Genomic DNA, 22,027 nt, shown 5'->3' with positions numbered 1-22,027 from the left:
CTTTATTTTCCCAGCACCTCTATAATTTCAGAATATTTATTCCTAGTCCCCACCCCCAAACCTACCCTTCTAAAAATAAATATATATTTTATACCATCATCTGTGTATATTGCTTCTTTAGCACCTTGATAGATGTAGAGTGCCGGTTCTCCATTATATATCCTTATTGTTATTAACTACCCTCCTGATTGGGTGAATCAGTCCAGAACCAGAGCACCTATACATTGCAGTGATCAGGTGAGCAACCAATAACCCATCTCTCTTTCTCCTCATATTTACAATCACCCACATTGGTGCCGCTCCCTAAACACTTACAATGGACATCTGGAATCATGCTGAGAGCAAGAGACTCAGAGTAGAACAATTCACATTTGAAACAGGTAACACTGAAATAAACAATGATAGATCCACCACTGAAACATTCAGAGAACTAGAATCCCTACTACACAAACAACTCCGCCAAAATTGGGAAATCAAATCCCTTGAATATTGTATTAAAAATAACAGAATCCCCAAAGGCCTACAATTAACAAAACTCCCAGCACAAGACCTCTGCAATGCAGAATTCACCAAAGAGTGGGAAACATTTTTGACGACCCAATCCACCAACCTTACACAAATGATCATAAAAAGAAGAACTCAAATATTAAATGAGACCACTGAAAAAATTACACATATAAAGGAAACAATAGAACAACTACCAAAAGATGAAGAATATAACACATGGCAAGACAGACTGTGCAAAAGTTTAGACAAACTAGAACAGGAAATCATGGACAGAAAAATAAAAAAACTCAGATACACATTTGACAATATTCACACCGCAAAAAAGCCGCCACAAGAAAGAAACAGACAACTGGACCAAAATGAACCAGAAACAATGCAATCAATCCTCAATATTCCGACCACCAACCGATTTGAAACTCTTTCTAATGAGCATTTTTTAGACAAAACCCCCCCTCACCACAAACCACGAACCAGGAAGATGACACACCCCTCCCCATCCAGAGCACAATGCCCCCCCTCCCCATTTACACACCAATACAATCTGAGGAACAAACCAGAACACTACAATCAGGAACACACACCACGACATTATTACAAACCCCAACAGACACAACACCAACAAACGAACCACAACTACAGACAAGAGAACCCACGGAGACAACACTACAAACAACAGACACAAGAAAAAAGAACAAGACACGGAGAGGAAAACGAAAGAAGAAGATACCCCAACAGATACTAGAGAAATCAATAACAACAAATAACGACAATAACACAGTAATAAACCTCAGCACAAAAAATTTGACACTACCACAACTGAATCTCCTTAACAAAGGACTAAAATTTGCCCCAACCACAAAAATAGACAAATTCCACACATTCATTGGTATAGAAAAATTCATCAGAAAACTCTGCCTAAAAAAATATTTCATGAAAAACCCAATCACACCCAACATGACAACAGTCACAACCCACAAGCACACAGAATTAAAACCAAAATCAACCAAATTCCCCAGACAAGAAATCAGCCAAGAAATAGCCACATTCAGAAAATGTGTAGAATCAGACATCAGAAGACTAAAACATAAAAAATTCAGAAACAATTTATCTAACCAAGAAATCCATGCAATAAAACAACTACAAATACAGAAAGACATCATTATCCGCCCCGCAGACAAAGGAGGAGCCACAGTAGTTTTAGACAAAGCCCAATACGAGACGGAATGTCTCAGATTATTATCAGACAACAGCACATATCAAAAACTCAGTAAAGATCCCATCAATTCATACGACCAAATACTGAAAGACTACTGTCAAAAAGGACTAGACAATAATTTTTTACTTGAACAAGAAGCAAAATTCATCTTAAACACACCACAAAGACTTCCGATATTCTACTGTTTACCCAAAGTCCACAAAAGTTTAGAGAACCCCCCAGGCCGTCCAATAATTTCCGGTATAGGATCATTCACATCAAACCTTTCACAACACATCGACAGATTACTCCAACCGGTTGTCAAAAACACAGATACATACATCAAAGATAGCACACAGATTATTAAGACAATGGAAAACATAGACTACAACCCCAACTGGATCTTAGGCACCCTAGACGTGCAGTCACTATACACAATAATAGACCACAAACATGGGATCGCAGCATTGACTACACAATTAGAAAAAAGCAAGGAATTCAAAAAAGAACAAATAAATTACATAGCAGAGGGTGTTGAGCTAATTCTGGGACACAATTATTTCTCCTTTGACTCCACCTACTACCTACAAACCAGGGGCACAGCCATGGGCACCAGATTCGCCCCCAGCTATGCAAACCTCTTCATGTCACAATGGGAGGATGTCCATATACAGCATCGGCTGGGGACGGATCTGGTGATATGGAAACGTTATATCGACGACGTGGTCTTCATCTGGCAAAGAAGCGAGGCCGACTTAAAAATATTCCTGGAAGAAATAAACAATAACCAAATCAATCTACAATTCACAGCTAACATAAACAAAACTGAAATAGAATTCCTGGACCTAAACATCAAAGTAGAAGACAATAAACTCACATGCTGCACTTTCCACAAACCAACAGCAAAAAATAGCTTCATCCTCTACTCCAGTTGTCACCTCCCAAGATGGCTAAACAATATACCTGAAAGCCAATTCAGACGCCTGAGACGCAACTGTACAAAAGATGACACATTTGAGAAAGAAGCCGAGACCCTAAAAACACAATTCATTGAAAAAGAGTACCCCCTTAAACAAAATAGAAACATCCCTCACCAAAGTAAGAAAACTAAACAGAACCTCTTTCTTCAATGAGAAGCCCCAGAAAAAAATGACAGCACAAACACAAACAAATGAAACCCCAAAATTAATATTACCCTTCAGTACACAACACAAAAATATTGAAAAAATTATCAACACCCATTGGCACCACATCCAAAAGGACAAAACGATAGGCCCTTCCATCTCCACAAAACCTCACATCATATACACTAGGGCCCCAAACCTAGGCCTGAAAATTGCGCCATCTGTCAAAACACAACAGAAAAAACACAACCTCACAACAAACACATGGCAAAACCTCAAAGGATTCTATAGATGCAATCAGTGCTCCAATTGTAAAACCACCACATTTAAGAAAAAAACCGAGAGAGTACAATCCACAACCACGGCACTAGAACACGAAATAAAAGAATTCCTCACCTGCAGCAGCACAAATTTAATTTACATCATCACCTGTCCCTGCAAAAAACAATACATCGGCAGAACAAAAAGAACTCTAAAAAAACGAATATCAGAACATATAAACAACATCAAAAAAGGATTTGAAACCCACTCACTCTCCAAACACTTCAAAACACACCACAAACAAGACCCATCAGGACTATCGTTCGCAGCACTGGAAAAGGTAAAAACAGACTGGAGAGGAGGAAACTACATAGCCAAGATGTCCCGTATCGAATCAAAATTCATTTTTGAATTCAACACAATCATACCAGGAGGCCTAAACGCTGACTTTGAACTATTCGGATTTCTATAAACTACCACAAAGAGTGGCCGCCGCTACTTGACTAGCGGTAGGCGTCCGGCTGTCTACCAGCACCCTTACCGACACTTGACACGTGGCCGCCACCCTACCGACACTGCAAAAAGAAGAAGAAAAAGAAGAAATAAATAAACCAACCATCGCAGGAATGACCAAACAAAAACAATACAAACACAGAAACACACAACTCAAAACTGAACCACACAACCCCACAGCAGCACCACAAGAGACCTTAACAAACACTCCCAGACATCCCAATTACACACTATAGTACACATAATAACCAGATCCAAACAAAACAAACACAAAAACACAAAAAAACAAAAACACAATCACACTAGACAAAACATGTAGCACCGCCAACACTATCCATTCCCACACTGAACACATCACCCCCATGCTACACAACACACCCCCATCCAAACACACCATATCCGAACACTGCAACCAAAATCTCGTTAGGCCCCTTTAACACTAATTCCACCCCCAAAAACACCACAAATCCCCAATACCCCCAAATACAAAGACACACCAATAAACGCACTAAAAACGCACCAAAAACGCACCAGCAAAAAAAACCGCACCAAAAACGCACCAGTAAAAAACCGCACAAAAAAACGCACTTAGATACACAATGGCACTGGAGGAACACACACACACATCTCCAAAATAGATCACCAAATACCAGCACCGCGAAACGCACCCAAATCCATAAAAAATCAAACACACAACAACAAATAAATAAAACACCGCAGAAAAAATACACAGCATTCAGAGCCCAACAGAAACCAGTAAAGAACTAACCACCAGGAAAACACAGCGGTAATACAAGCATCGGAGGATAACGCAGCAATACCGCAGCAAAGACGAACACTGAAAAAACCGCAAAATCACTACAGAACCCGCAACCAGCACACACACCAAACCGTCAACCGCAGCAGAAAAAGAAAAGAAAAGAAAACAATTGCACATAAAAGAATATAGGACAATAGTACTCAACCAGGTTTTTGATGGAACCCTCATACCTGAAAAGTCTGTACCATAGAAAATGAGATCCAGTCCAGGTCTTTAGAAAGATCCACGGGCGGCATAAAAGGCAGGATAACGGCAGTCAGAGGGCTACCACTGATGAAGAAGGCAGCTCAGTCCTTCGAAACGCGTCTGGTGACTTCCCTCTAGAAACCTGCCAAGAATCTCACTTTGGAAGCGCTTCCACACCACCGACCACATCCAAATCCCCTGGATCGAAAACACATTACCAGCGAAGATTCCAACACTGCACCCGGCAGAGACGCGAGTCGCCTGAGAAGTGACGTCACACACACGCGGCACGCCGAGAAGACCGGGAAACAGACACCGCTGAGCGCTGTAAGGCTGCTCCAATAGCCAGGAGATCCATACCCCACAAAGAAGGTAAAACAGTCAGGGCGCAGTCTTCACTAAATGTGTGGGACGCCACACTGAAGCACAGCACCCGACTGATATACCATTTACCTTTTTTTTCGCATATATTTTTATATATATATATTTTTTTAATTTTTCGCATATTGGTCACTGGATACTCCTTGCTTTTTATTATTTTACCCATATTTTATATATTTTTATACTTCTCACATTACCTTGTCCACGTGGTATATTTTTTAACGGATCATACAACTAATGGACATAGCTACCAATTGAAAGGGGGTAATCATCACTGGACAATCACAGTATTGTCATACCCTCCACAAACATTTTTACTGTGCATCTGCATTCCCACTGCCGCATACTGCAAATCAATATTTTTTCTTGTGGACTTTATTTTCCCAGCACCTCTATAATTTCAGAATATTTATTCCTAGTCCCCACCCCCAAACCTACCCTTCTAAAAATAAATATATATTTTATACCATCATCTGTGTATATTGCTTCTTTAGCACCTTGATAGATGTAGAGTGCCGGTTCTCCATTATATATCCTTACTGTTTGGTCACCTTGCCCCATAAAGTGTTATAATGAATGATCAAAAAATCATATGTACCCAAAAATTGTTTTATTGGCACCTTATCCCCTAGTTTCCAAAATGGGGTCACTTTTTGAGAGTTTCTACTGTAAGGGTGCATCAGGGGGGGTTCAAATGGGACATGGCATCTAAAAACCATGTGGCGCTCCTTTTTTTCTGCGCCCTGCCGTGTGCCCATACAGCAGTTTATGACCACATGTGGGGTATTTATGTAAACCGCAGAATCTTGGTAATAAATGATGAGATTTGTTTGGCTGTTAACCCTCGATGTTTTAAAGAAAAAAATTGATTAAAATGGAAAATCTGCCAAAAAAGTGAAATTTAAAAATTTGATCTCTATTTTTCTTTAGTTCTTGTGGAATGCCTAAAGGGTTAACAAAGTTTGTAAAATCAGTTTTAAGTAACTTGAGGGGTGTAGTTTCTACAATGGGGTCATTTATGTGGGTATCCACTATGTAGGCCCCATAAAGTGACTTCAGACCTGAACTGGTCCTTAAAAAGTGGGTTTTGGCAATTTTCTTAAAAATTTTAAGAATTGCTTCGAAACTTCTAAGCCTTCTAACGTCCTAAAAAAAATTAAATGACATTTCCAAAATGATGCCGACATAAAGTAGACATATGGGGAATGTTAAGTAATAAATAATTTGAGGTATCACTTACTGTTTTAAAAGCAGAGAAATTTTAATTTTGAAAATTGCTAATTTTTCAGAATTTTTGGTCAATTTGGGATTTTTTCATAAATAAAGGTGAAATATATTGACTCAAATTTATTACTATCATGAAGTACAATGTGTCACGAGAAAACAATCTCTGAATAGCTTGGATAAGTAAAAGCGTTCCAAAGTTATTACCACATAAAGTGAGATATGTCAGATTTGCAAAATTATGCCTAGTCAGGAAGGGGGCAAATGGCCCAGATGGGACGTGGTTAAATCACATTTTTATGTTTAATAGGATTTTACAATTTAAGCAAAGACCATAAAATCCTGCAGTTTTCACACTGGCCAATACGCCTTATAATGGACTCCACTTGGTCTGTACAGGTCATTACTGCAGTTACCTGCTTATCTATACAGAGGTGACATCATTATAGGCAGTATTAGAATAACTGATAAGACAAGGATCCACCATTCACAATAGGTGATTGTCAGAGCTCATCTATTCTTTCCTTGTACATTGACTTCAGCACAGGTCACAGAGCAGGTCTAGAAAACTCTCCCATAGAATTCAATGAGGTCCCGTCCTGACCATTGTGTCTATGGACCATGGGGCTGCCATAAAGAAAGTTTCTTAATGCTTTTTAAATGCTGTTAAAGGAAACCTGTCACCTGGATTTGGGGTATAGAGCTGAGGATATGGGTTGCTAGATGGCCGCTAGCACATCCGCAATACCCAGTCCCCATAGCTCTGTGTGCTTTTATTGTGTAAAAAAACTGATTTGATACATATGCAAATTAACCTGAGAGGAATGAGAGCTTTAAAATATGACTCTTCTCTGGTCACACAAGTAAGATATGACTTTTTAATGTTAATTTGCATAAAAGGCGGGAAGTACAAAAATGCATAATACTTATTGAATTCGTCTGCAAATTAAAAGTGTAATTTCTAGGGTAACACAATGAACATTTAGAAATGCTCAGTGAGGGTAGCATAGTAGAGGTGACAGGTTCTTTTTAAGGACAGTTCAGGCAAGATGGCCGCCCCCATAATCCTGTTCAGGGAATGGAAAAAAAACATCTATAATCAGAAAATAGAGATTAGAAAAAAGGATGTGTGTTACTATAAGATTTTAGCAGAAAATACGTTTTGGTGACAAATTTCCTTCAAATAAACGTGGTGTTGCTGTAATTGTACTGACCTGGAGACTGAATGTAAGAAGTCAGTTTTACTACATAAGGAATGCTGTAAAAACAAACCTATAAAAAGGTGGCAGAATATTTTTTTTTTTTTTTTTTTTTTTTTTTACCCAATTCCACCCCATTTTTTTATTTTTTATTCTCTCGTATCATTGGGGGACACAGGAGACCATGGGTATAGCTGCTGCTGCCACTAGGAGGCGACAGTAGGCAAAAAAAAGTGCTACCTCCTCCTCTCAGCTATATCCCTCCTGCATACACTGAGCTAATCAGTTTTAGCTTAGTGTCTGTAGGATGCAGAGTCCCCAGCTTTGCGGCCTACTAGGCCGCAACTTCCATCCTGCAGTTTGGTGGGCGGGTTCTGTCCCCCGGGCGAGAAATATTCGTGCCCAGACGTCTCCCTTCTCTAGGAGCCTGCTGAGCTCCACCCCCGACCTCTCTGTCCAGGGAAAAAAAAAAAAACTTACTTGCCTACCACCTTACTGAGGCTGGCTTCCCTATTACATGGCAGTGTGGTTTAAAATGAACCCCTTCTTGCCTCCAGTTGGGGCTAGGAGTGTCAGTTTTCGAAATAAATAATAAGTTATCCAGGCACTAACAAGTGCTGAGTGTGGTGTCTGTTGCAGAATTAACCCTTTCTAAGGTGGTGCATGTGCGCTGCCCCTCATGCGGTTACTGCCGCACTTCCCTGCAACAAGTCTACTGAATGTTTTTCATGCAACTCCCCTTCCATGGACACGCACTGGCGCTGTACATCCTGTCGCGTTCCCCCTTCCTTAAGTGGAGTAGTTGCACTACCACTGGTTGCTGTACATCCGTACATCCATATTCCCCTCCTTCCATAGATGGAGTAATGGCACTACCAATTTATATCGTGCATCCCGTCATATGTCCTTCCATCCATAGACGGACTAATTGCACTACCCACGTATACCGTGCATCCTGTCATGTTACTCACTCCTCGGGTGGAGTAATTGCCACTGGATGCCTCACACTCTGTAGCATTGCCCCCTCTTTTAGGTGGGGTAAATGCACTACCACTGCATACTGTATAGCCTGTCACATTACCCCCCTCCATAGGCGGTGTAATTGCACGACCACTAGATACTGTACAGCCTGTCGCATTACTCCCCTCCATAGGCGGTGTAATTGTACGACCACTGGATACTGTACAGCCCTTCGCATTACCATCCTTCATAGGTGGCGTAATTGCATTACCCCTGCATATTGTACAGCCGGTCGCATTACCCTCATCTATAGGTGGTGTAATCGCACTACCACTGCATACTGTTCAGCCGGTCGCATTACCCCTGTAACGGATCTCCTGGCACCCCGACCGGGTACCTCAGTCGATGGATGCTCCTAGTGCTTCCCGAGGACTCCAAGCACTCCACTTGACACCGTAAGCACTGCAGACCCCACGAACCGCCGAAGCTTGGTTGAGGTTTCACCGTCTCCTACCCGCCCTGGACCTACGACCAATGCTCCAGTGGGTGAACCTCTCCCAAATCCAGAGAGCAGGAACAGCTCTTACAAGAGCTAGGAGTTATAGCCAGGGGAGTATACAGCAATCCCCATACACATGAGACGAGGCTCTATGTTGAATGTAAAACAGGAACTCTTTATTGAACACACAAGCATTGACTTATATACACATTTTCCAACAAGGGTACCACCCCCGTGGACCTGGTTGGGAACTGAGGACATGACATAGCAGCCAATCCTTTACAGTTTAAACACAAAAACTAACCCTATTCAACAAACACAATAGCATTGTCTGTGACGCAATTAACAAACACAACATGCAAACAGACATCTTCACCCCCTCCATAATGAATGAATAGGGACAGTGGAGACATGTGATGGGATTATCTCCTGAGTGTATCATATGATGATCTACTCATCTAGGAGTCGGCTGCTATTATAATCAACTATCTTAATCCCATCACTAACACAAACAGTGGGAGTCTCAGTGCAGAGTTAACCCTTTTTGTGTTGCTGAATCCACACCATGCCTTTTTAATGGGCAATAAGAAATATGTGGCATATAAATTACACACATAAATCAGGGTTCATAGTACCTTGTAACCCCAAAAGGTCTTAGGGGGGTCTCCATAGTTCTCGGTCCATAGTCTGTCGGAAGGAGGCTGGCCCTCAGGCTTCTCCAGCAGCCCCAGTGATGGTTCAGTCCGTCACAACCCCACTCTATAGGTGGCGTAATTGTACGACCACTGCATACTGTACAACCTGTCACATTACCCCCTTACAAAGGCGTAGTAATTGCTCTATCACTGGATAGTATATCCTGCGTTACCTACTCCCACAAGTTCAGTATTCACCTGAATGGGTGAAGTAATTGCACCACCATTGGATACTAGGTCTACTAGGCCACAGCACCAGGTACTATATTTCCTATCCTATTCTTCCTCTTCCACAGGGGGTGTATGCCAAGAGACGGTACCTACCTTTTACCCGGTCCTCCTCCACAAGCGGAATATTGGCGCAACCACTGGATACTGCACCTACTACCGCATTATCCAGTATATGCTGAACTGAGGGTGCCTTATTATATTTAGGTTAATATTTAAATTTTAATAGTGTCATCTAAAATAAACGAGACAGTACAGTGTAGTGAACTGCTGCACTTAACTAGAGAGGGAGCACAAAATCTATGTTTGCAGTTAAGGCCTAGTTAGCTTCCTGGTATATAGGAGGGGTTATTGGGGAGGAGCCTACTAAAGTGGCCAGTTTACTCACCCTAAATGCTCACCCTACTTGGCCTAGTCTAATGAGTGTAAATACCTCAATGGCTGTAGTCGGGGCACTCGACCTTAGAAGGACGACCCCCAGCCTCAGGAACCTTGGGCCTATACTGCAAGACCCTATGCTCTTACCTCCCTAGTGGATATCTTGTAAACCTTCATCCGACGCGTTTCACCAGGTAGGGACTTGGCTCTTCAGGGATATTGGTTGTCAGGGCACCGGAGGCAGTGGCTGTGCGCCTGTTTACATCACGCGGCAGTGGCAATGTGAGCACTCTGTTACGTCTCTTTTAAACGCGCGCTGCTCCTCCCACATATTGAGTGACCAATGGGTCCTGTGTGTGTGCACTGCGCGTTAGTTGACTCACCCTGCACTTGCACACCAGGTCCAGACGGAGACATACGTCACGAGGTACCGCCTCATGACAGGTCCGGGCTCGTTGTACTCCGTCACCAGTCGGAAATGACGTGCAGTGTGGGCGTGATAAGTTGCTATGGGGACCTAGAACCGCATCCCCGGCTGTATCTCCATGTAGCAAGGCCTTTTATCATTGATCGCTCGACTATAGTTAAAAGAAAGAATGTGATGTTAGTATAGACTGACAGGGAACCCAGGTTAACATTTACCCTATCCGTCCTACATGTTATAAGGCAATTATTTGGGACCCAGATTATGTTCACCCTATCCGTCCTAGATGCTATAAGTCAGTTATCTAGGACTGGCGAAAGAAGGGGGTTTCAGTGTATTGCTGATCCACATACTACATGTATAGCGTTACCATAGTATCAAGGATCCATAGGGTTAGTGTTGGATTCTCCATAGGTACTAGTCAGGGCATAGGGACACGATCCAGTCCTGGAATACTGTGTATATATAGTGAATAAGCCACACTATACAGTCATGGAGTCCTGTATATACGGTGAATAGATATTGCACTATATCATCCATACTCAGGAGTCCTATTGTATGAGTATATGTGTTCAGCGCTATCTATAGTGCACTCTAACCTCATATAGGAATGATATACTGGTTAGTGAGTATACAGGTCCATCCAGGAGGGGGGGGGGGGGGGGGGGTTGGGTTATCTGAGTTATTAGTTATAGACGTATATGACCCTGGCTGCTGTGTATTCACAGGAATGGTTTAAACAAGATGTACTCATTCAAACCGTTGGGTGTTACTGATTTGAGTTTATATATCCATCTCGTTTCCGCCTTTAGGATCATTTTATCCCAATCTCCACCCCTCCTGGGTTTAGGGACATACTGGATGCCTGTAAATTTAAGGCAGGTGGTGTCTCCACCATGGTACTGATTGATATGTCGTGCCACTGATGTATCTTTTTTATTCTGGATGACGTTAATGTGGTCTCTGATCTGTCGCCTGAACTCTCTTTTTGTTTTGCCCACATAGTTAAGGGGGCAGGAGCACTGTGCCAGATACACTACACCCATAGTGAGGCAGTTCATATAATCACGGATGGTGTATTCTCTGCATGTGTATGAGCCCGTAAAGACCTTGGTTTTCGATACTGCACTACAGGCCATACATCTCCCACGTTTAAACGTACCAGTAGGCCTTTTTGACAACCAGTTTCCAGGGTTCAGAGGGGGCTGGTAATGGCTGTTGACCAGTCTGTCCCTTTAGGCTTCTACCCTTCCTATATGTTATTAGGGGATAGGGTCCTATTATGTCTTCCAGGTCTGGGTCTGTTTTCAGTATATCCCAATGCTTGGATAGCACCTTTCTAACCTCATTATGGGCATCATCAAAAGGTGCCAATAATACGGGCAGTATTTACGGACTTTGTTGACCCCCGTCCTCTGTTTCCTAGGTATGAGGAGCGTGTCTCTGTTCTCCGAGCACGCTGCCTCATAGGCTACTCTCAGTACTCCGTCTGGGTACCCTCTTTCCCTAAATCTGCATCTCAGATCCTTTGCTTCACTTTTAAATTTATTCATAGTGGAACAATTTCGCCGGAGTCTGAGATACTGACCCTTGGGAATGCCCTTACGTAGGGCATATGGGTGGGCACTCTCCCAGCGGAGCAAACTGTTGGTTGCCGTCTTTTTGCGGTATACAGAGGTGATTATATTGTTATCTCTGCCTCTTTCTACAAGCACATCCAAGAATGGCAGTGAGTCATGGCTGTGTTCAGACGTGAATCTGAGGCCCAGGTCATTGTTATTGATTATTTCCATAAATTCCGCAAAAGAGTCCTCTGTACCTCTCCATAGCACAAAGATGTCGTCTATGAACCTTAGCCATACGACTATCCTGTCTTGCCATTTATCCATCCTCTCTGATCCGATATAGTTGGCTTCCCACCAGCCCAGGAGAAAATTTGCGTACGATGGCGCACAAGAACTGCCCATCGCGGTACCCCTGAGCTGGTGGTAATATCGGTCATCAAAGACAAAATTGTTCCTAGTAAGGCTAAAGTTCAATAGATCAAGTGCAAATAGATTGTGCAGGGAGCGTCTCTTATCCCTCATTGATATGTAGCTTTTGACTGCTTTGAGGCCCAGATGATACATACGTCCATACATACGCCATTGAGCCTAAATAGGAGATCAGATGTGTCGCGTATGTAGGACGGAAGTGTTTCCACAAATGGTCTAATGATTTTATCGACGTATATGCCTATGTTTTGCCCCAGGCTACCTACCCCGGATACTATAGGGCGCCCTTTCAATGGCGTGGTGCCCTTATGAATTTTCGGTGTGGAGTAAAAAGTAGCAGTGACCGGATATTTTGGAAGGAAAAGTCCAGTTCTGTCTGGTCTATCAGTTTGTCCCTTAGTCCTTTGAATAGGATCTGTCTTAGTTCTAAATGGAAGAGAGGGCCAGGGTCCTGTACTAGGACTTCATATGTCTCTCTTGTCTTGCAGGATGTCAAGACACATTTTTATATACACCCTGATCCATTAAGACTAGGTTGCCTCCCTTGTCTGAGGGTTTTATTATTAGGTTCCGGTCTTTTTCTAGGTTCATTAGCGTTTTCTGTTCTTCCTTATTTAGATTAGATACTGCCCTGACCGTATTAATTAGTTCAAAATTGACACACTTGAATCTAGTAGAGGTGGTGGCATCTGGGTACTCTTTACTTTTAAGTCTGTGAACGGACCCTCTCCTCTATCTGTTTCACCTTCCTCTATCAGATCAACAAGTGTGCGTGTGGCCTCTAGTTCCCTAGGGTTCATATTAAGTTCTTCATATTTCTTACGGTCTTGTAGGTGGAAGTGTTTATGCCAGAGTAGTTTACGTGTGAATAAGGCTATATCTTTACTCTACTCAAAAGTGTCATATCTGACTGTGGGGACAAACGACAGCCCTTTGCTTAAGAGGGATATGTCACTAGAGGATAGGTTATATGAGGAGAGGTTTATAATTTGCATTTTGCAGGTCGCATTAATTTGTCCTGTATATCCCCCTACACTTTGTTTCTTAATTGATAAGGCATCTGTGTGGGGGCCTGGGCCCCAAAAGTAGAGGATGAGGCTGATGATGAGGAGGTAGGTGATTGTCCCTGAGTAGTACATGTTTGATATCCTTCACCGTAGGTATTCCTGCTACCTCCTCTAGGTCGCCCCCTACCTCCTCTACCCCTGTATCTCTGTCTTCTACCACCTCTTGGTCTGCCCTGTTCTGTTTCTGATCCTTCTGCTTCTGAGGATGAGATCTCACTTTGTATCTCTTTTTGTTGTGTCTTATTAAGGAAGAGATATGCTCTATTTTCTTTAAATTCTGTGGAGTCCCTTACGTACTGCTGGTGTTTACGTTCCCTGAAGGTATGATGAAACCTTTCAATGGTATTTTGTAGATGCTCCTCTTTTGTTGCAAACTGTGCCTCGTCCTTAAATTTGAGTGCCTGTTCCCTCAAATTGTTTACTTTTTTCTGTTTACACTCGAGATTTAGTTTCTCTTCCTCAAGGAGCAGGCGCATAAATCTATGAGAGCTGGCCGTTGCTTCCTCCTCCCACTTTTTGATCAAGTCTATATTCCTCAATCTATCTGCAGGGGCCAGATTGATTCTAAGGCCTTTGGGCACAATATTTTCTTTGAGGTAGTGGTCCAGGGACTGTATTTCTGACATTGGTCTACAACAGGTTTCTCATTTCAAGTGGGACATGGGCGCTAACTGTTGATGCTGTGACACCATCAACACTGCCCCTTTTAAGAGATGAATAATAGCTTTGACATGTCCTTATGTATGGAACACACCTATTCAGGGCACATACTTTGCATCAACTGCTTTTCCCCCCTCATTGTCCCCGGACGGAACTATGGTGCTGTCACATGTTGTCAATGCTAATAGATGTTTAGTTGCTGGAACGCAACACCCTTTCAACATTATGCCCCTCCACAGAAAACCAGTCTGTATCTGGTGTGGCCACCATTTGCCTCACGCAGTGCAACACATCTCCATCGCATAGAGTTGATCAGGTTCTTGATTGTGGCCTGTGGAATGTTGGTCCACTCCTCTTCAATAGCTGTGCGAAGCTGCAGAATATCAGCAGGAACTGGAACACAGTCGTATACGCCGATCCAGAGCATCCCAAACATGCCCAATGGGTGACATGTCTGGTGAGTATGCTGGCCATGCAAGAACTGGGCTGTTTTCAGCTTCCAGAACTTGTGTACAGATCCTTACAATATGGGACCGTGCATTAACATGCTGCAACATGAGGTGATGGTCGTGGATGAATGGCACAACAATGGGCCTCAGGGTCTTGTCACTGTATATTTGTGTATTCAAAATGCAATCAATAAAATACACCTGTGTTCGTTGTCCATAACATACACCTGCCCATACCACACCACGACCATGGGCCACTTGATCCACATCATTGTCTTCAGCAAACCGCTCACCCACACGACCCCACACACGCTGTATGCCATTTGCCCTGAACAGTGAAAACCAGCACTCATTCGTGAACAGAACGCCTCTCCAACGTGCCAGACTCATTGAATGTGAGCATTTGCCCACTCAAGTCGATTACGAACTGCAGTCAGGTCCAGACTGCGATGAGGACGACGAGCATGCAGATGAGCTTCCCTGAGAGAGTTTGTGCAGAAATTCTTTGGTTATGCAAACCGATTGTAGCTGCAGCTGTCCGGGTGGCTGGTCTCAGACGATCATGGAGGAAACATGCTGGATGTGGAGGTCCTGGGCTGGTGTGGTTATACGTGGTCTGCGGTTGTGAGGCCGGTTGGATGTACTGCCAAATTCTCTGTAACGCCTTTAGAGACGGCTTATGGTAGAGAAATGAACATTCATTGCATTGACAACAGCTCTGGTGGACATTCCTGCTGTCAGCATGCCAATTGCACGCTCCCGCAAACCTTGCGACATCTGTGGCACTGTGCTATGTGATCAAACTGCACATTTCAGAGTGGTCTTTTATTGTGGGCAGTCTAAGTCTAATTTTCATGCTGTCTAATCACTTGATATGCCACACCTGTGAGGTGGGATGGATTATCTTGGCAAAGGAGAAGTGATCACTAACACAGATTTAGACAGATTTGACAGATTTGTGAACAATAATGAGTCTTTTGTGTATGTAGAAAATGTTTCAGATCTTTGAGTTCAGCTCATGCAAAATGGGAGCAAAACCGAAAGTGTTGCGTTTTATATTTTTGTTCAGTGTAGTACTCACGACCAAGAAGGGGATACGGAGGTAAGATACACCGATGCCGTGTACCTCATGGGAATGTGGTACACCACAGTCGACACCCGACTCCGTTCCTCAACAGTGAGTAACAAACAGATACATCGCGCAACAGTGTGGTATACTAGTACGGAGGTTTGATCATTTACTTTACCTATACCGACATATAGAAAGAACCAGATCTAATTACCAGTGATATATGAACTAACAAAAAGACACTCATAAATGTGCACATGAAATATGCAAATGAAATGAATTGACACCGTTCACAGACTTACTATCCCGGGATAAATTCAGATATATTGGGACCCAGCTTACTACGCTATTCAATACTGTTATCAAGATTGAAGAATACATAATATACATTCCTGCTAATCCCTTCAGGTCAATATATTAGGTTTATAATATGTATACTGTGGAATTCTGCATCTGAATATATTGAATCACTCCACTGTGATACATCTCAGACAGGTTTTTGTCACCATGGATTTGTGTGGTACATGATGTAATGACACACTCCATAGACATGACATCACCCTAACCAGCGAATTAATATTATTTTATTTATTTTTTTACCAGTGATTTTTTTTTTTTTTTTTTCCACCACTGAGTGCTATTCCTAATTTTAAGAGTCGTATTTAAAAAATTTTGTGTTTTTGTATTATATTTTATTAATATATATAAAATATGAGGTTTTATAAATTGTGTGTTCAGAGTGACTCCAGATGTCGAGTGTCTCTCATTTTAAGTAAATATTTTTTAACACAAGGTGATTGGGTGAGTCATAACGATCAGCGCACCAATTCCATGTCAGCGAACGGGAGAGCCACTTTGATATCTGTACAAGCAACCAAGGTCTCGTTCGCCAGGTCTCAAGCATACCCAGATCTACAGGTTCATTTCTGTTGAGTAAACACCCCTCGGTTCTTCATGGTGCCTATTGCCATGCAAGACATCCTGGGTTTCCTGTCCAGGTCCCCACAGCAATTTTGTGGTCCTCATTATCCAGAAGTACCTTCCGCACATCATCTTAAGTCGTCGGACATGTTCTCCTCCTTTGTGGGTATTATGTGCTGCGATCCATATGTTCCGAAGCCTCTCGAGCCCTTGGGCTTCGTTTAACTGGGCTTTCCTCTTTGTGCCCAGTCTAAGACGCTGTGCGTTCTATGCTCTCTGGCTGGCCTTCCTGGTTCATGATCTTCCTGTTCTATTCAGGGTTCCTGTGCATCCTTTCTCCACATTTCTGTGCGGGATCCCATGGCCAGCCTTAGATTTGTTCTGGTCTTTTATTTCCTCCCCATGGTACTGCTTTGGAAGGTCCCATGGTCTCCTGTGTCCCCCCAATGATACAAGCGAGAAAATAGGATTTTTTGTGCTTAGCTGTAAAATCCTTTTCTCGATGAGTTTATTGGGTGACACAGCACCCACCCAGTAAGTACATTGCTGGTTCTTTTTGGTGGGTACCACTTGTTCTTGGTTCTGACCCATCTCCAGCTCTCTTTCATATAATTGGTTTCTGTTGGCTTCTCCTGGCTGCTCCTACTGCTTTTGTACAAACTGATTAGCTCAATGTATGCAGGAGGGATATAGCTGAGAGGAGGAGCTAGCACTTTTCTTTGCCTAGTGTCGCCTCTTAGTAGCAGCAGCAGCTATATCCATGGTCTCCTGTGTCCCCCAATGAACTCAGCGAGAAAAGTATTTTACAGGTAAGCACAAAAAATCCTATTTTTCCAACTACCCACTACATTATATACAACATTAAATGGTGCCATTAGAAAGTACAACTTGTCCCACAAAAAATACACCCTCATACAGCTATGTGAACGGAAAAATAAAAAAGATGGACAGGGACACCAGTGTTTGGCGCTGTGATTGGCTGGTATGTTATACGAGCCGAGGGAACAGGAAGAATCCCTCTGCACGCAGGCACTCTAGTTGGTGACTGCATGCAGTGCTCTGTGTTAACCCGGCTGATCACGGTCGTGCGCAAAAGCCCATATGTAATATTAGTGAAAAATACACTATGGATTATTTGTTAAAGGGGTTCTGCAGTTTGTTTAAACTGGTCTATCCTCTAGATCAGGGATGGCCAACCTGTGGCTCTCCAGCTGTTGCAAAACTTCAACTCCCAGCATGCCCTGTCTGCCTACAGCTACCGGCCTACAGCAGGGCATGGTGGGAGTTGTAGTTTTACAACAGCTGGAGAGCCTCAGGTTGGCCAGCCCTGCTCTAGATAGATCATCAGCATCTGATCTCCAGGAGCGCCGCGGCCTTCGCACTGTTTACCGCAGGCCCAGTGACGTCACGACTAATATCAACTGGCCTGGACACTGCTAAGCTCTATTTAAGTGAACAGAGCTTAGCCGTGCCCAGTTGATACTAGTCGTGACGTCGCTGGACCTGCGGTAAACAGTGCGAAGGACGCGGCGCTCTGAGTTATGTTTTTTATCCACATTTGTTCAAATTTTTTTTAAAAGGTTAACCTTTATTGGCTGTTTTTGTCAGGTTACTAAAATACAGATTATAAAAAAAAAATGTAAAAAAATATGGCAGTTGCATATAAATGTGCGTATAGGAAAAAAAGAATGTGTAATAGGCGTGTGTGAACCAGCCAGTTTCAGGAAAATACATTTGTCAGGAAGTGTATATTTATCAACCTTGTCATTTGTTCTGAAAAGACTCAGGATATTTTACAATTTACTGCACTGGTGTTTTTTTATTTTATTTATTTATATATTTTTTTCCAGTTGAAACAATTGAAACTATGCTGCTATCATTATTCTCCACTGCACCTGATGACCCCAGCTCTGGTGTTACTGCTCTGCCCAGAAGATCTGAGACTTTTGGAGGTTATGACAGTAATTGCGGACATATAAACAGAAGTAAGATTATTTGTTCATGATTTATATTGAATCAAGGATAGATTGGCGCAGTTTGTAAAGCAGTGTTATATTATTTTTAAGATGGTGACATTTCAGGTGAAATTCTCCATTTGAAACTTTTTCCATGAATTAAGTTTTTAAATCCTTATCATGCCATCGTGTGTGGGATCTGACAATTTATATTGGATCTATGGTATCAGTCTTTGCAATGGTCTTTGTGATATAGAACCGTTGCTGAACAATCCGCTAACAATCACTGTATTTGATCTGTCTATGCAGACAGATCAATCTGAAAGAATGCTGTCAGATCAGAGCTGGTTTCCACATCCTCTGTGTGTGGCAGTCACTGGAGAAAAATAAAAGTACCCCTTTCTTGGCCACCTTCTGGTTACTGTTGACCAATGTGTATGTAAGATGGCACTTACTAATGCAGTGATTTCAACATACAATGTTCTTTTCTGACCCATCGTAAGTTGAAACTAGACTCAAGATATAATGCCTTAGACTCATATCCAACCAATCAAGGCCACTTCTCTGATAAAATAGCTGTATTAGTTGCTAGTTAGCAGCTATCCTTGGCTGTTATATGTAAGGACTTGTTTTATCTGTACTAGTGATCTGCTTATTTTTCTTAAATCTTCATTTTCTCTTATCTTGGATGACATTTTGGGGCTTTGGAACAGATTACTCAAGTTACAATGGTTTCAGCATACAATGGTCCTCCTGGAATCAATTAATATTGTATCTTGAGGGACCACTGTATAGCCTTTGTTGAAATACTGAACCATGTTCTACATTTCATAAGATATGCTCCCTTGTTTACAAAGTATTTTGTGCTGTCCACACAGAGGTCCTGTCCATAAGATGGCTGCTGATGGAAGGTCATGTCACCAGGAATCGCCTTCATGTAATATCTCCTCTATTCAAATACACTGCACCTGCCATCTATACTTGTTCTGTTAGGAGTTTAGTGCAGGTGCAATGTATTTGGACAGAGAAGATGTCACATGGAGGTGATTTGCCTGATCACATGACCCTCCGTCAGCGGCCATCTGGTAGACAGGACCTCTGTGTGGACAGCACTAGACTTTGTAAACAAGGGGGCATACCTTATAAATTTTGGAAAATGGAGCAGAATTTCCACAAAGGCTACATTAATAAGTGCGATTTAATTATGTCACAAACACATTGGTCAATAGTAACCAGAAAGTGGCCAACCTCTTTGTTTTCATTAAATAGTAAAATGTCTGACATTCACCATCTGATATGTGTTCTATTGTGAATAAAATATGGGTCTGTGAGATTTGCAGATCATTACTTTCTGTTTTTTATTTACATTTTATACAGCGTTTTAACTTTTTTGGAATTAGGCTTGTACACCCTTGAGAGAAATGTTGCTCTTCCATTTAAAGAGCCAGCTATATTATTTGACAACCTCTGTAGATTTTAGTTAAACCCCATCATTAATTTTGTAAAATGTATTGCTATGTATTTTAGTAATTTCATATAGTTTTTTCGATCCATTTAATTCATCATTACCATATTACCCACATAAGAATTTTCTTAGTTTTGAGGGATTTTCTTATCACATCCCCAGATGAATATCTAGAAAGGTGTAATTTAACAATTGGTCATACAAAAGTTGGAATAACTGTAGGCCCTCAAAGAGAACTAAGGCCCCTTTCACACATACGAGTTTTCCGCGCAGGTGTAATGCGTGAGTTGAACGCATTGCACCCGCACTGAATCTGGAACCCATTCATTTCTATGGGGCTGTTCACATGAGCGGTGATTTTTACGCATCATTTGTGCGTTGCGTGAAAATCGCAGCATGCTCTATATTCTGCGTTTTTCACGCAACGCAGGCCCCATAAGTGAATGGGGCTGCGTGAAAATCGCAAGCAAGTGCGGATGCGGTGCGATTTTCACGCACGGTTGCTAGGAGACTATCGGAATGGGGACCCGATCATTATTATTTTCCCTTATAACATGGTTAGAAGGGAAAATAATCGCATTCTGAATACAGAATGCGAAGTAAAATAGGGCTGGAGGGGTTAAAAAAAATTAAATAAATTGTATAACCATGTAATAAGGGAAAATAATACAATCTACACAACCTTGAACCCAAACCTGAACTTCTGTGAAGAAGTTCGGGTCTGGGTACCACATTCAGTTTTTTATCACGCGCGTGCAAAACGCATTGCACCCACAGGATAAAAACTGAACAACGGAACGCAATCGCAGTCAAAACTGACTGCAATTGCGTACCTACTCGCGCGGGTTTGCCGCAACGCATCCGGACCTTATCCGGACACGCTCGTGTGAAAGAGGCCTAACAGTTCTAGGGTAGAGTGTTCACTGTTCTTTTTGTCTGGAGTTTTTATAGTTGGGCCACAGCTAGAATAGTACCGGGTTGAATGTCTGTTTCACCCTGGTTGCAAACCTCGATGAGAGGAATAAATACAGGACAGACTGCTTGACTCAGTGAATCCTTTTTGCTGAGGCTTCTGATAAGTTTGTTTTTTGGACCTGTATGTTATGGAATGGTGATTAGGTTGGTAGTGGGACCTGCCATTCTTCTTCCATCCTTTGCGTGATTTCCACTTTTCCCTCAGTCACTTCACAAACTTGAAGGGCATCTGTCAGCAGATTTGTAACTATGAAACTGGCTGACCTGTTCCATGTGAGCTTGGCAGCTGAAGTCATCTCTGTTGGTCCTATATTCATATATGCAAATGAGCCTCTAGGAGCAAAGGGGGCATTGCCATTACTTCTAGATGCACCACTTTCTCTGCAACTGCCGCTCCTTCTCCACCTTGATTGACAGGGCCAGGTGTGATGTTTACACTGCCTGGTCCAGTCAATCAAAGTGCAGGGGTTGCAGCAGTTGCTGAGAGAGCAGAGTCTCTGGGTGTAACAGTAACGCCCCCATTGCTTCTAGAGGCTCATTTGCATATATGAAAACATTTTTCTCAGCAATGCAGGCACATATGAACATGGGACCAACACAGATGCCTTCTGCTGCCAAGTGCAGCAGAAGGCATCTACTGACCAATGCAAATGAGCCTGTAGGAGCAACAGGGGCGTCACCATTATTCCTAGTGGCTCAGTTTTCTCTGCAATTGCTGCACCCTCTGCACTTTGGTTGACAGTGCCAGTCAATGTAAGTGTGTTCAAGCCTGGCCCTGACTTCTCCTGAACTCTTGTGTTGCGCCCCCTGCATTTTTGTATATGGCACAAGCACAGTACAAGAAAGAGCCTCGCTGGCAGTTCTCTTCTGTACTTCCA

At 42.5% G+C, this 22,027-nt stretch overlaps 1 protein-coding gene across 2 annotated transcripts in view; it reads left to right on the top strand.

Annotated features, from left to right (window-relative positions):
• Nucleotides 1–22,027, top strand: part of ARHGEF18 (Rho/Rac guanine nucleotide exchange factor 18) — a 620,551-nt gene that overhangs the window by 580,385 nt on the left and 18,139 nt on the right. For both annotated transcript variants that reach the window (XM_040417798.1, XM_040417797.1), the window contains one exon: nucleotides 18,605–18,739. In XM_040417798.1, the coding sequence (XP_040273732.1) occupies nucleotides 18,605–18,739 (135 nt within the window). The remainder of the gene's footprint in view (nucleotides 1–18,604; nucleotides 18,740–22,027) is intronic.

This window comes from Bufo bufo, chromosome 2 (genome assembly GCF_905171765.1).
Source record: "Bufo bufo chromosome 2, aBufBuf1.1, whole genome shotgun sequence".
In the NCBI taxonomy this organism is placed as follows: Eukaryota; Metazoa; Chordata; class Amphibia; order Anura; family Bufonidae; genus Bufo; species Bufo bufo.
The sequence above is the reverse complement of the archived record's forward strand: the minus strand, read 5'-3'. Positions and strand labels throughout refer to the sequence as shown.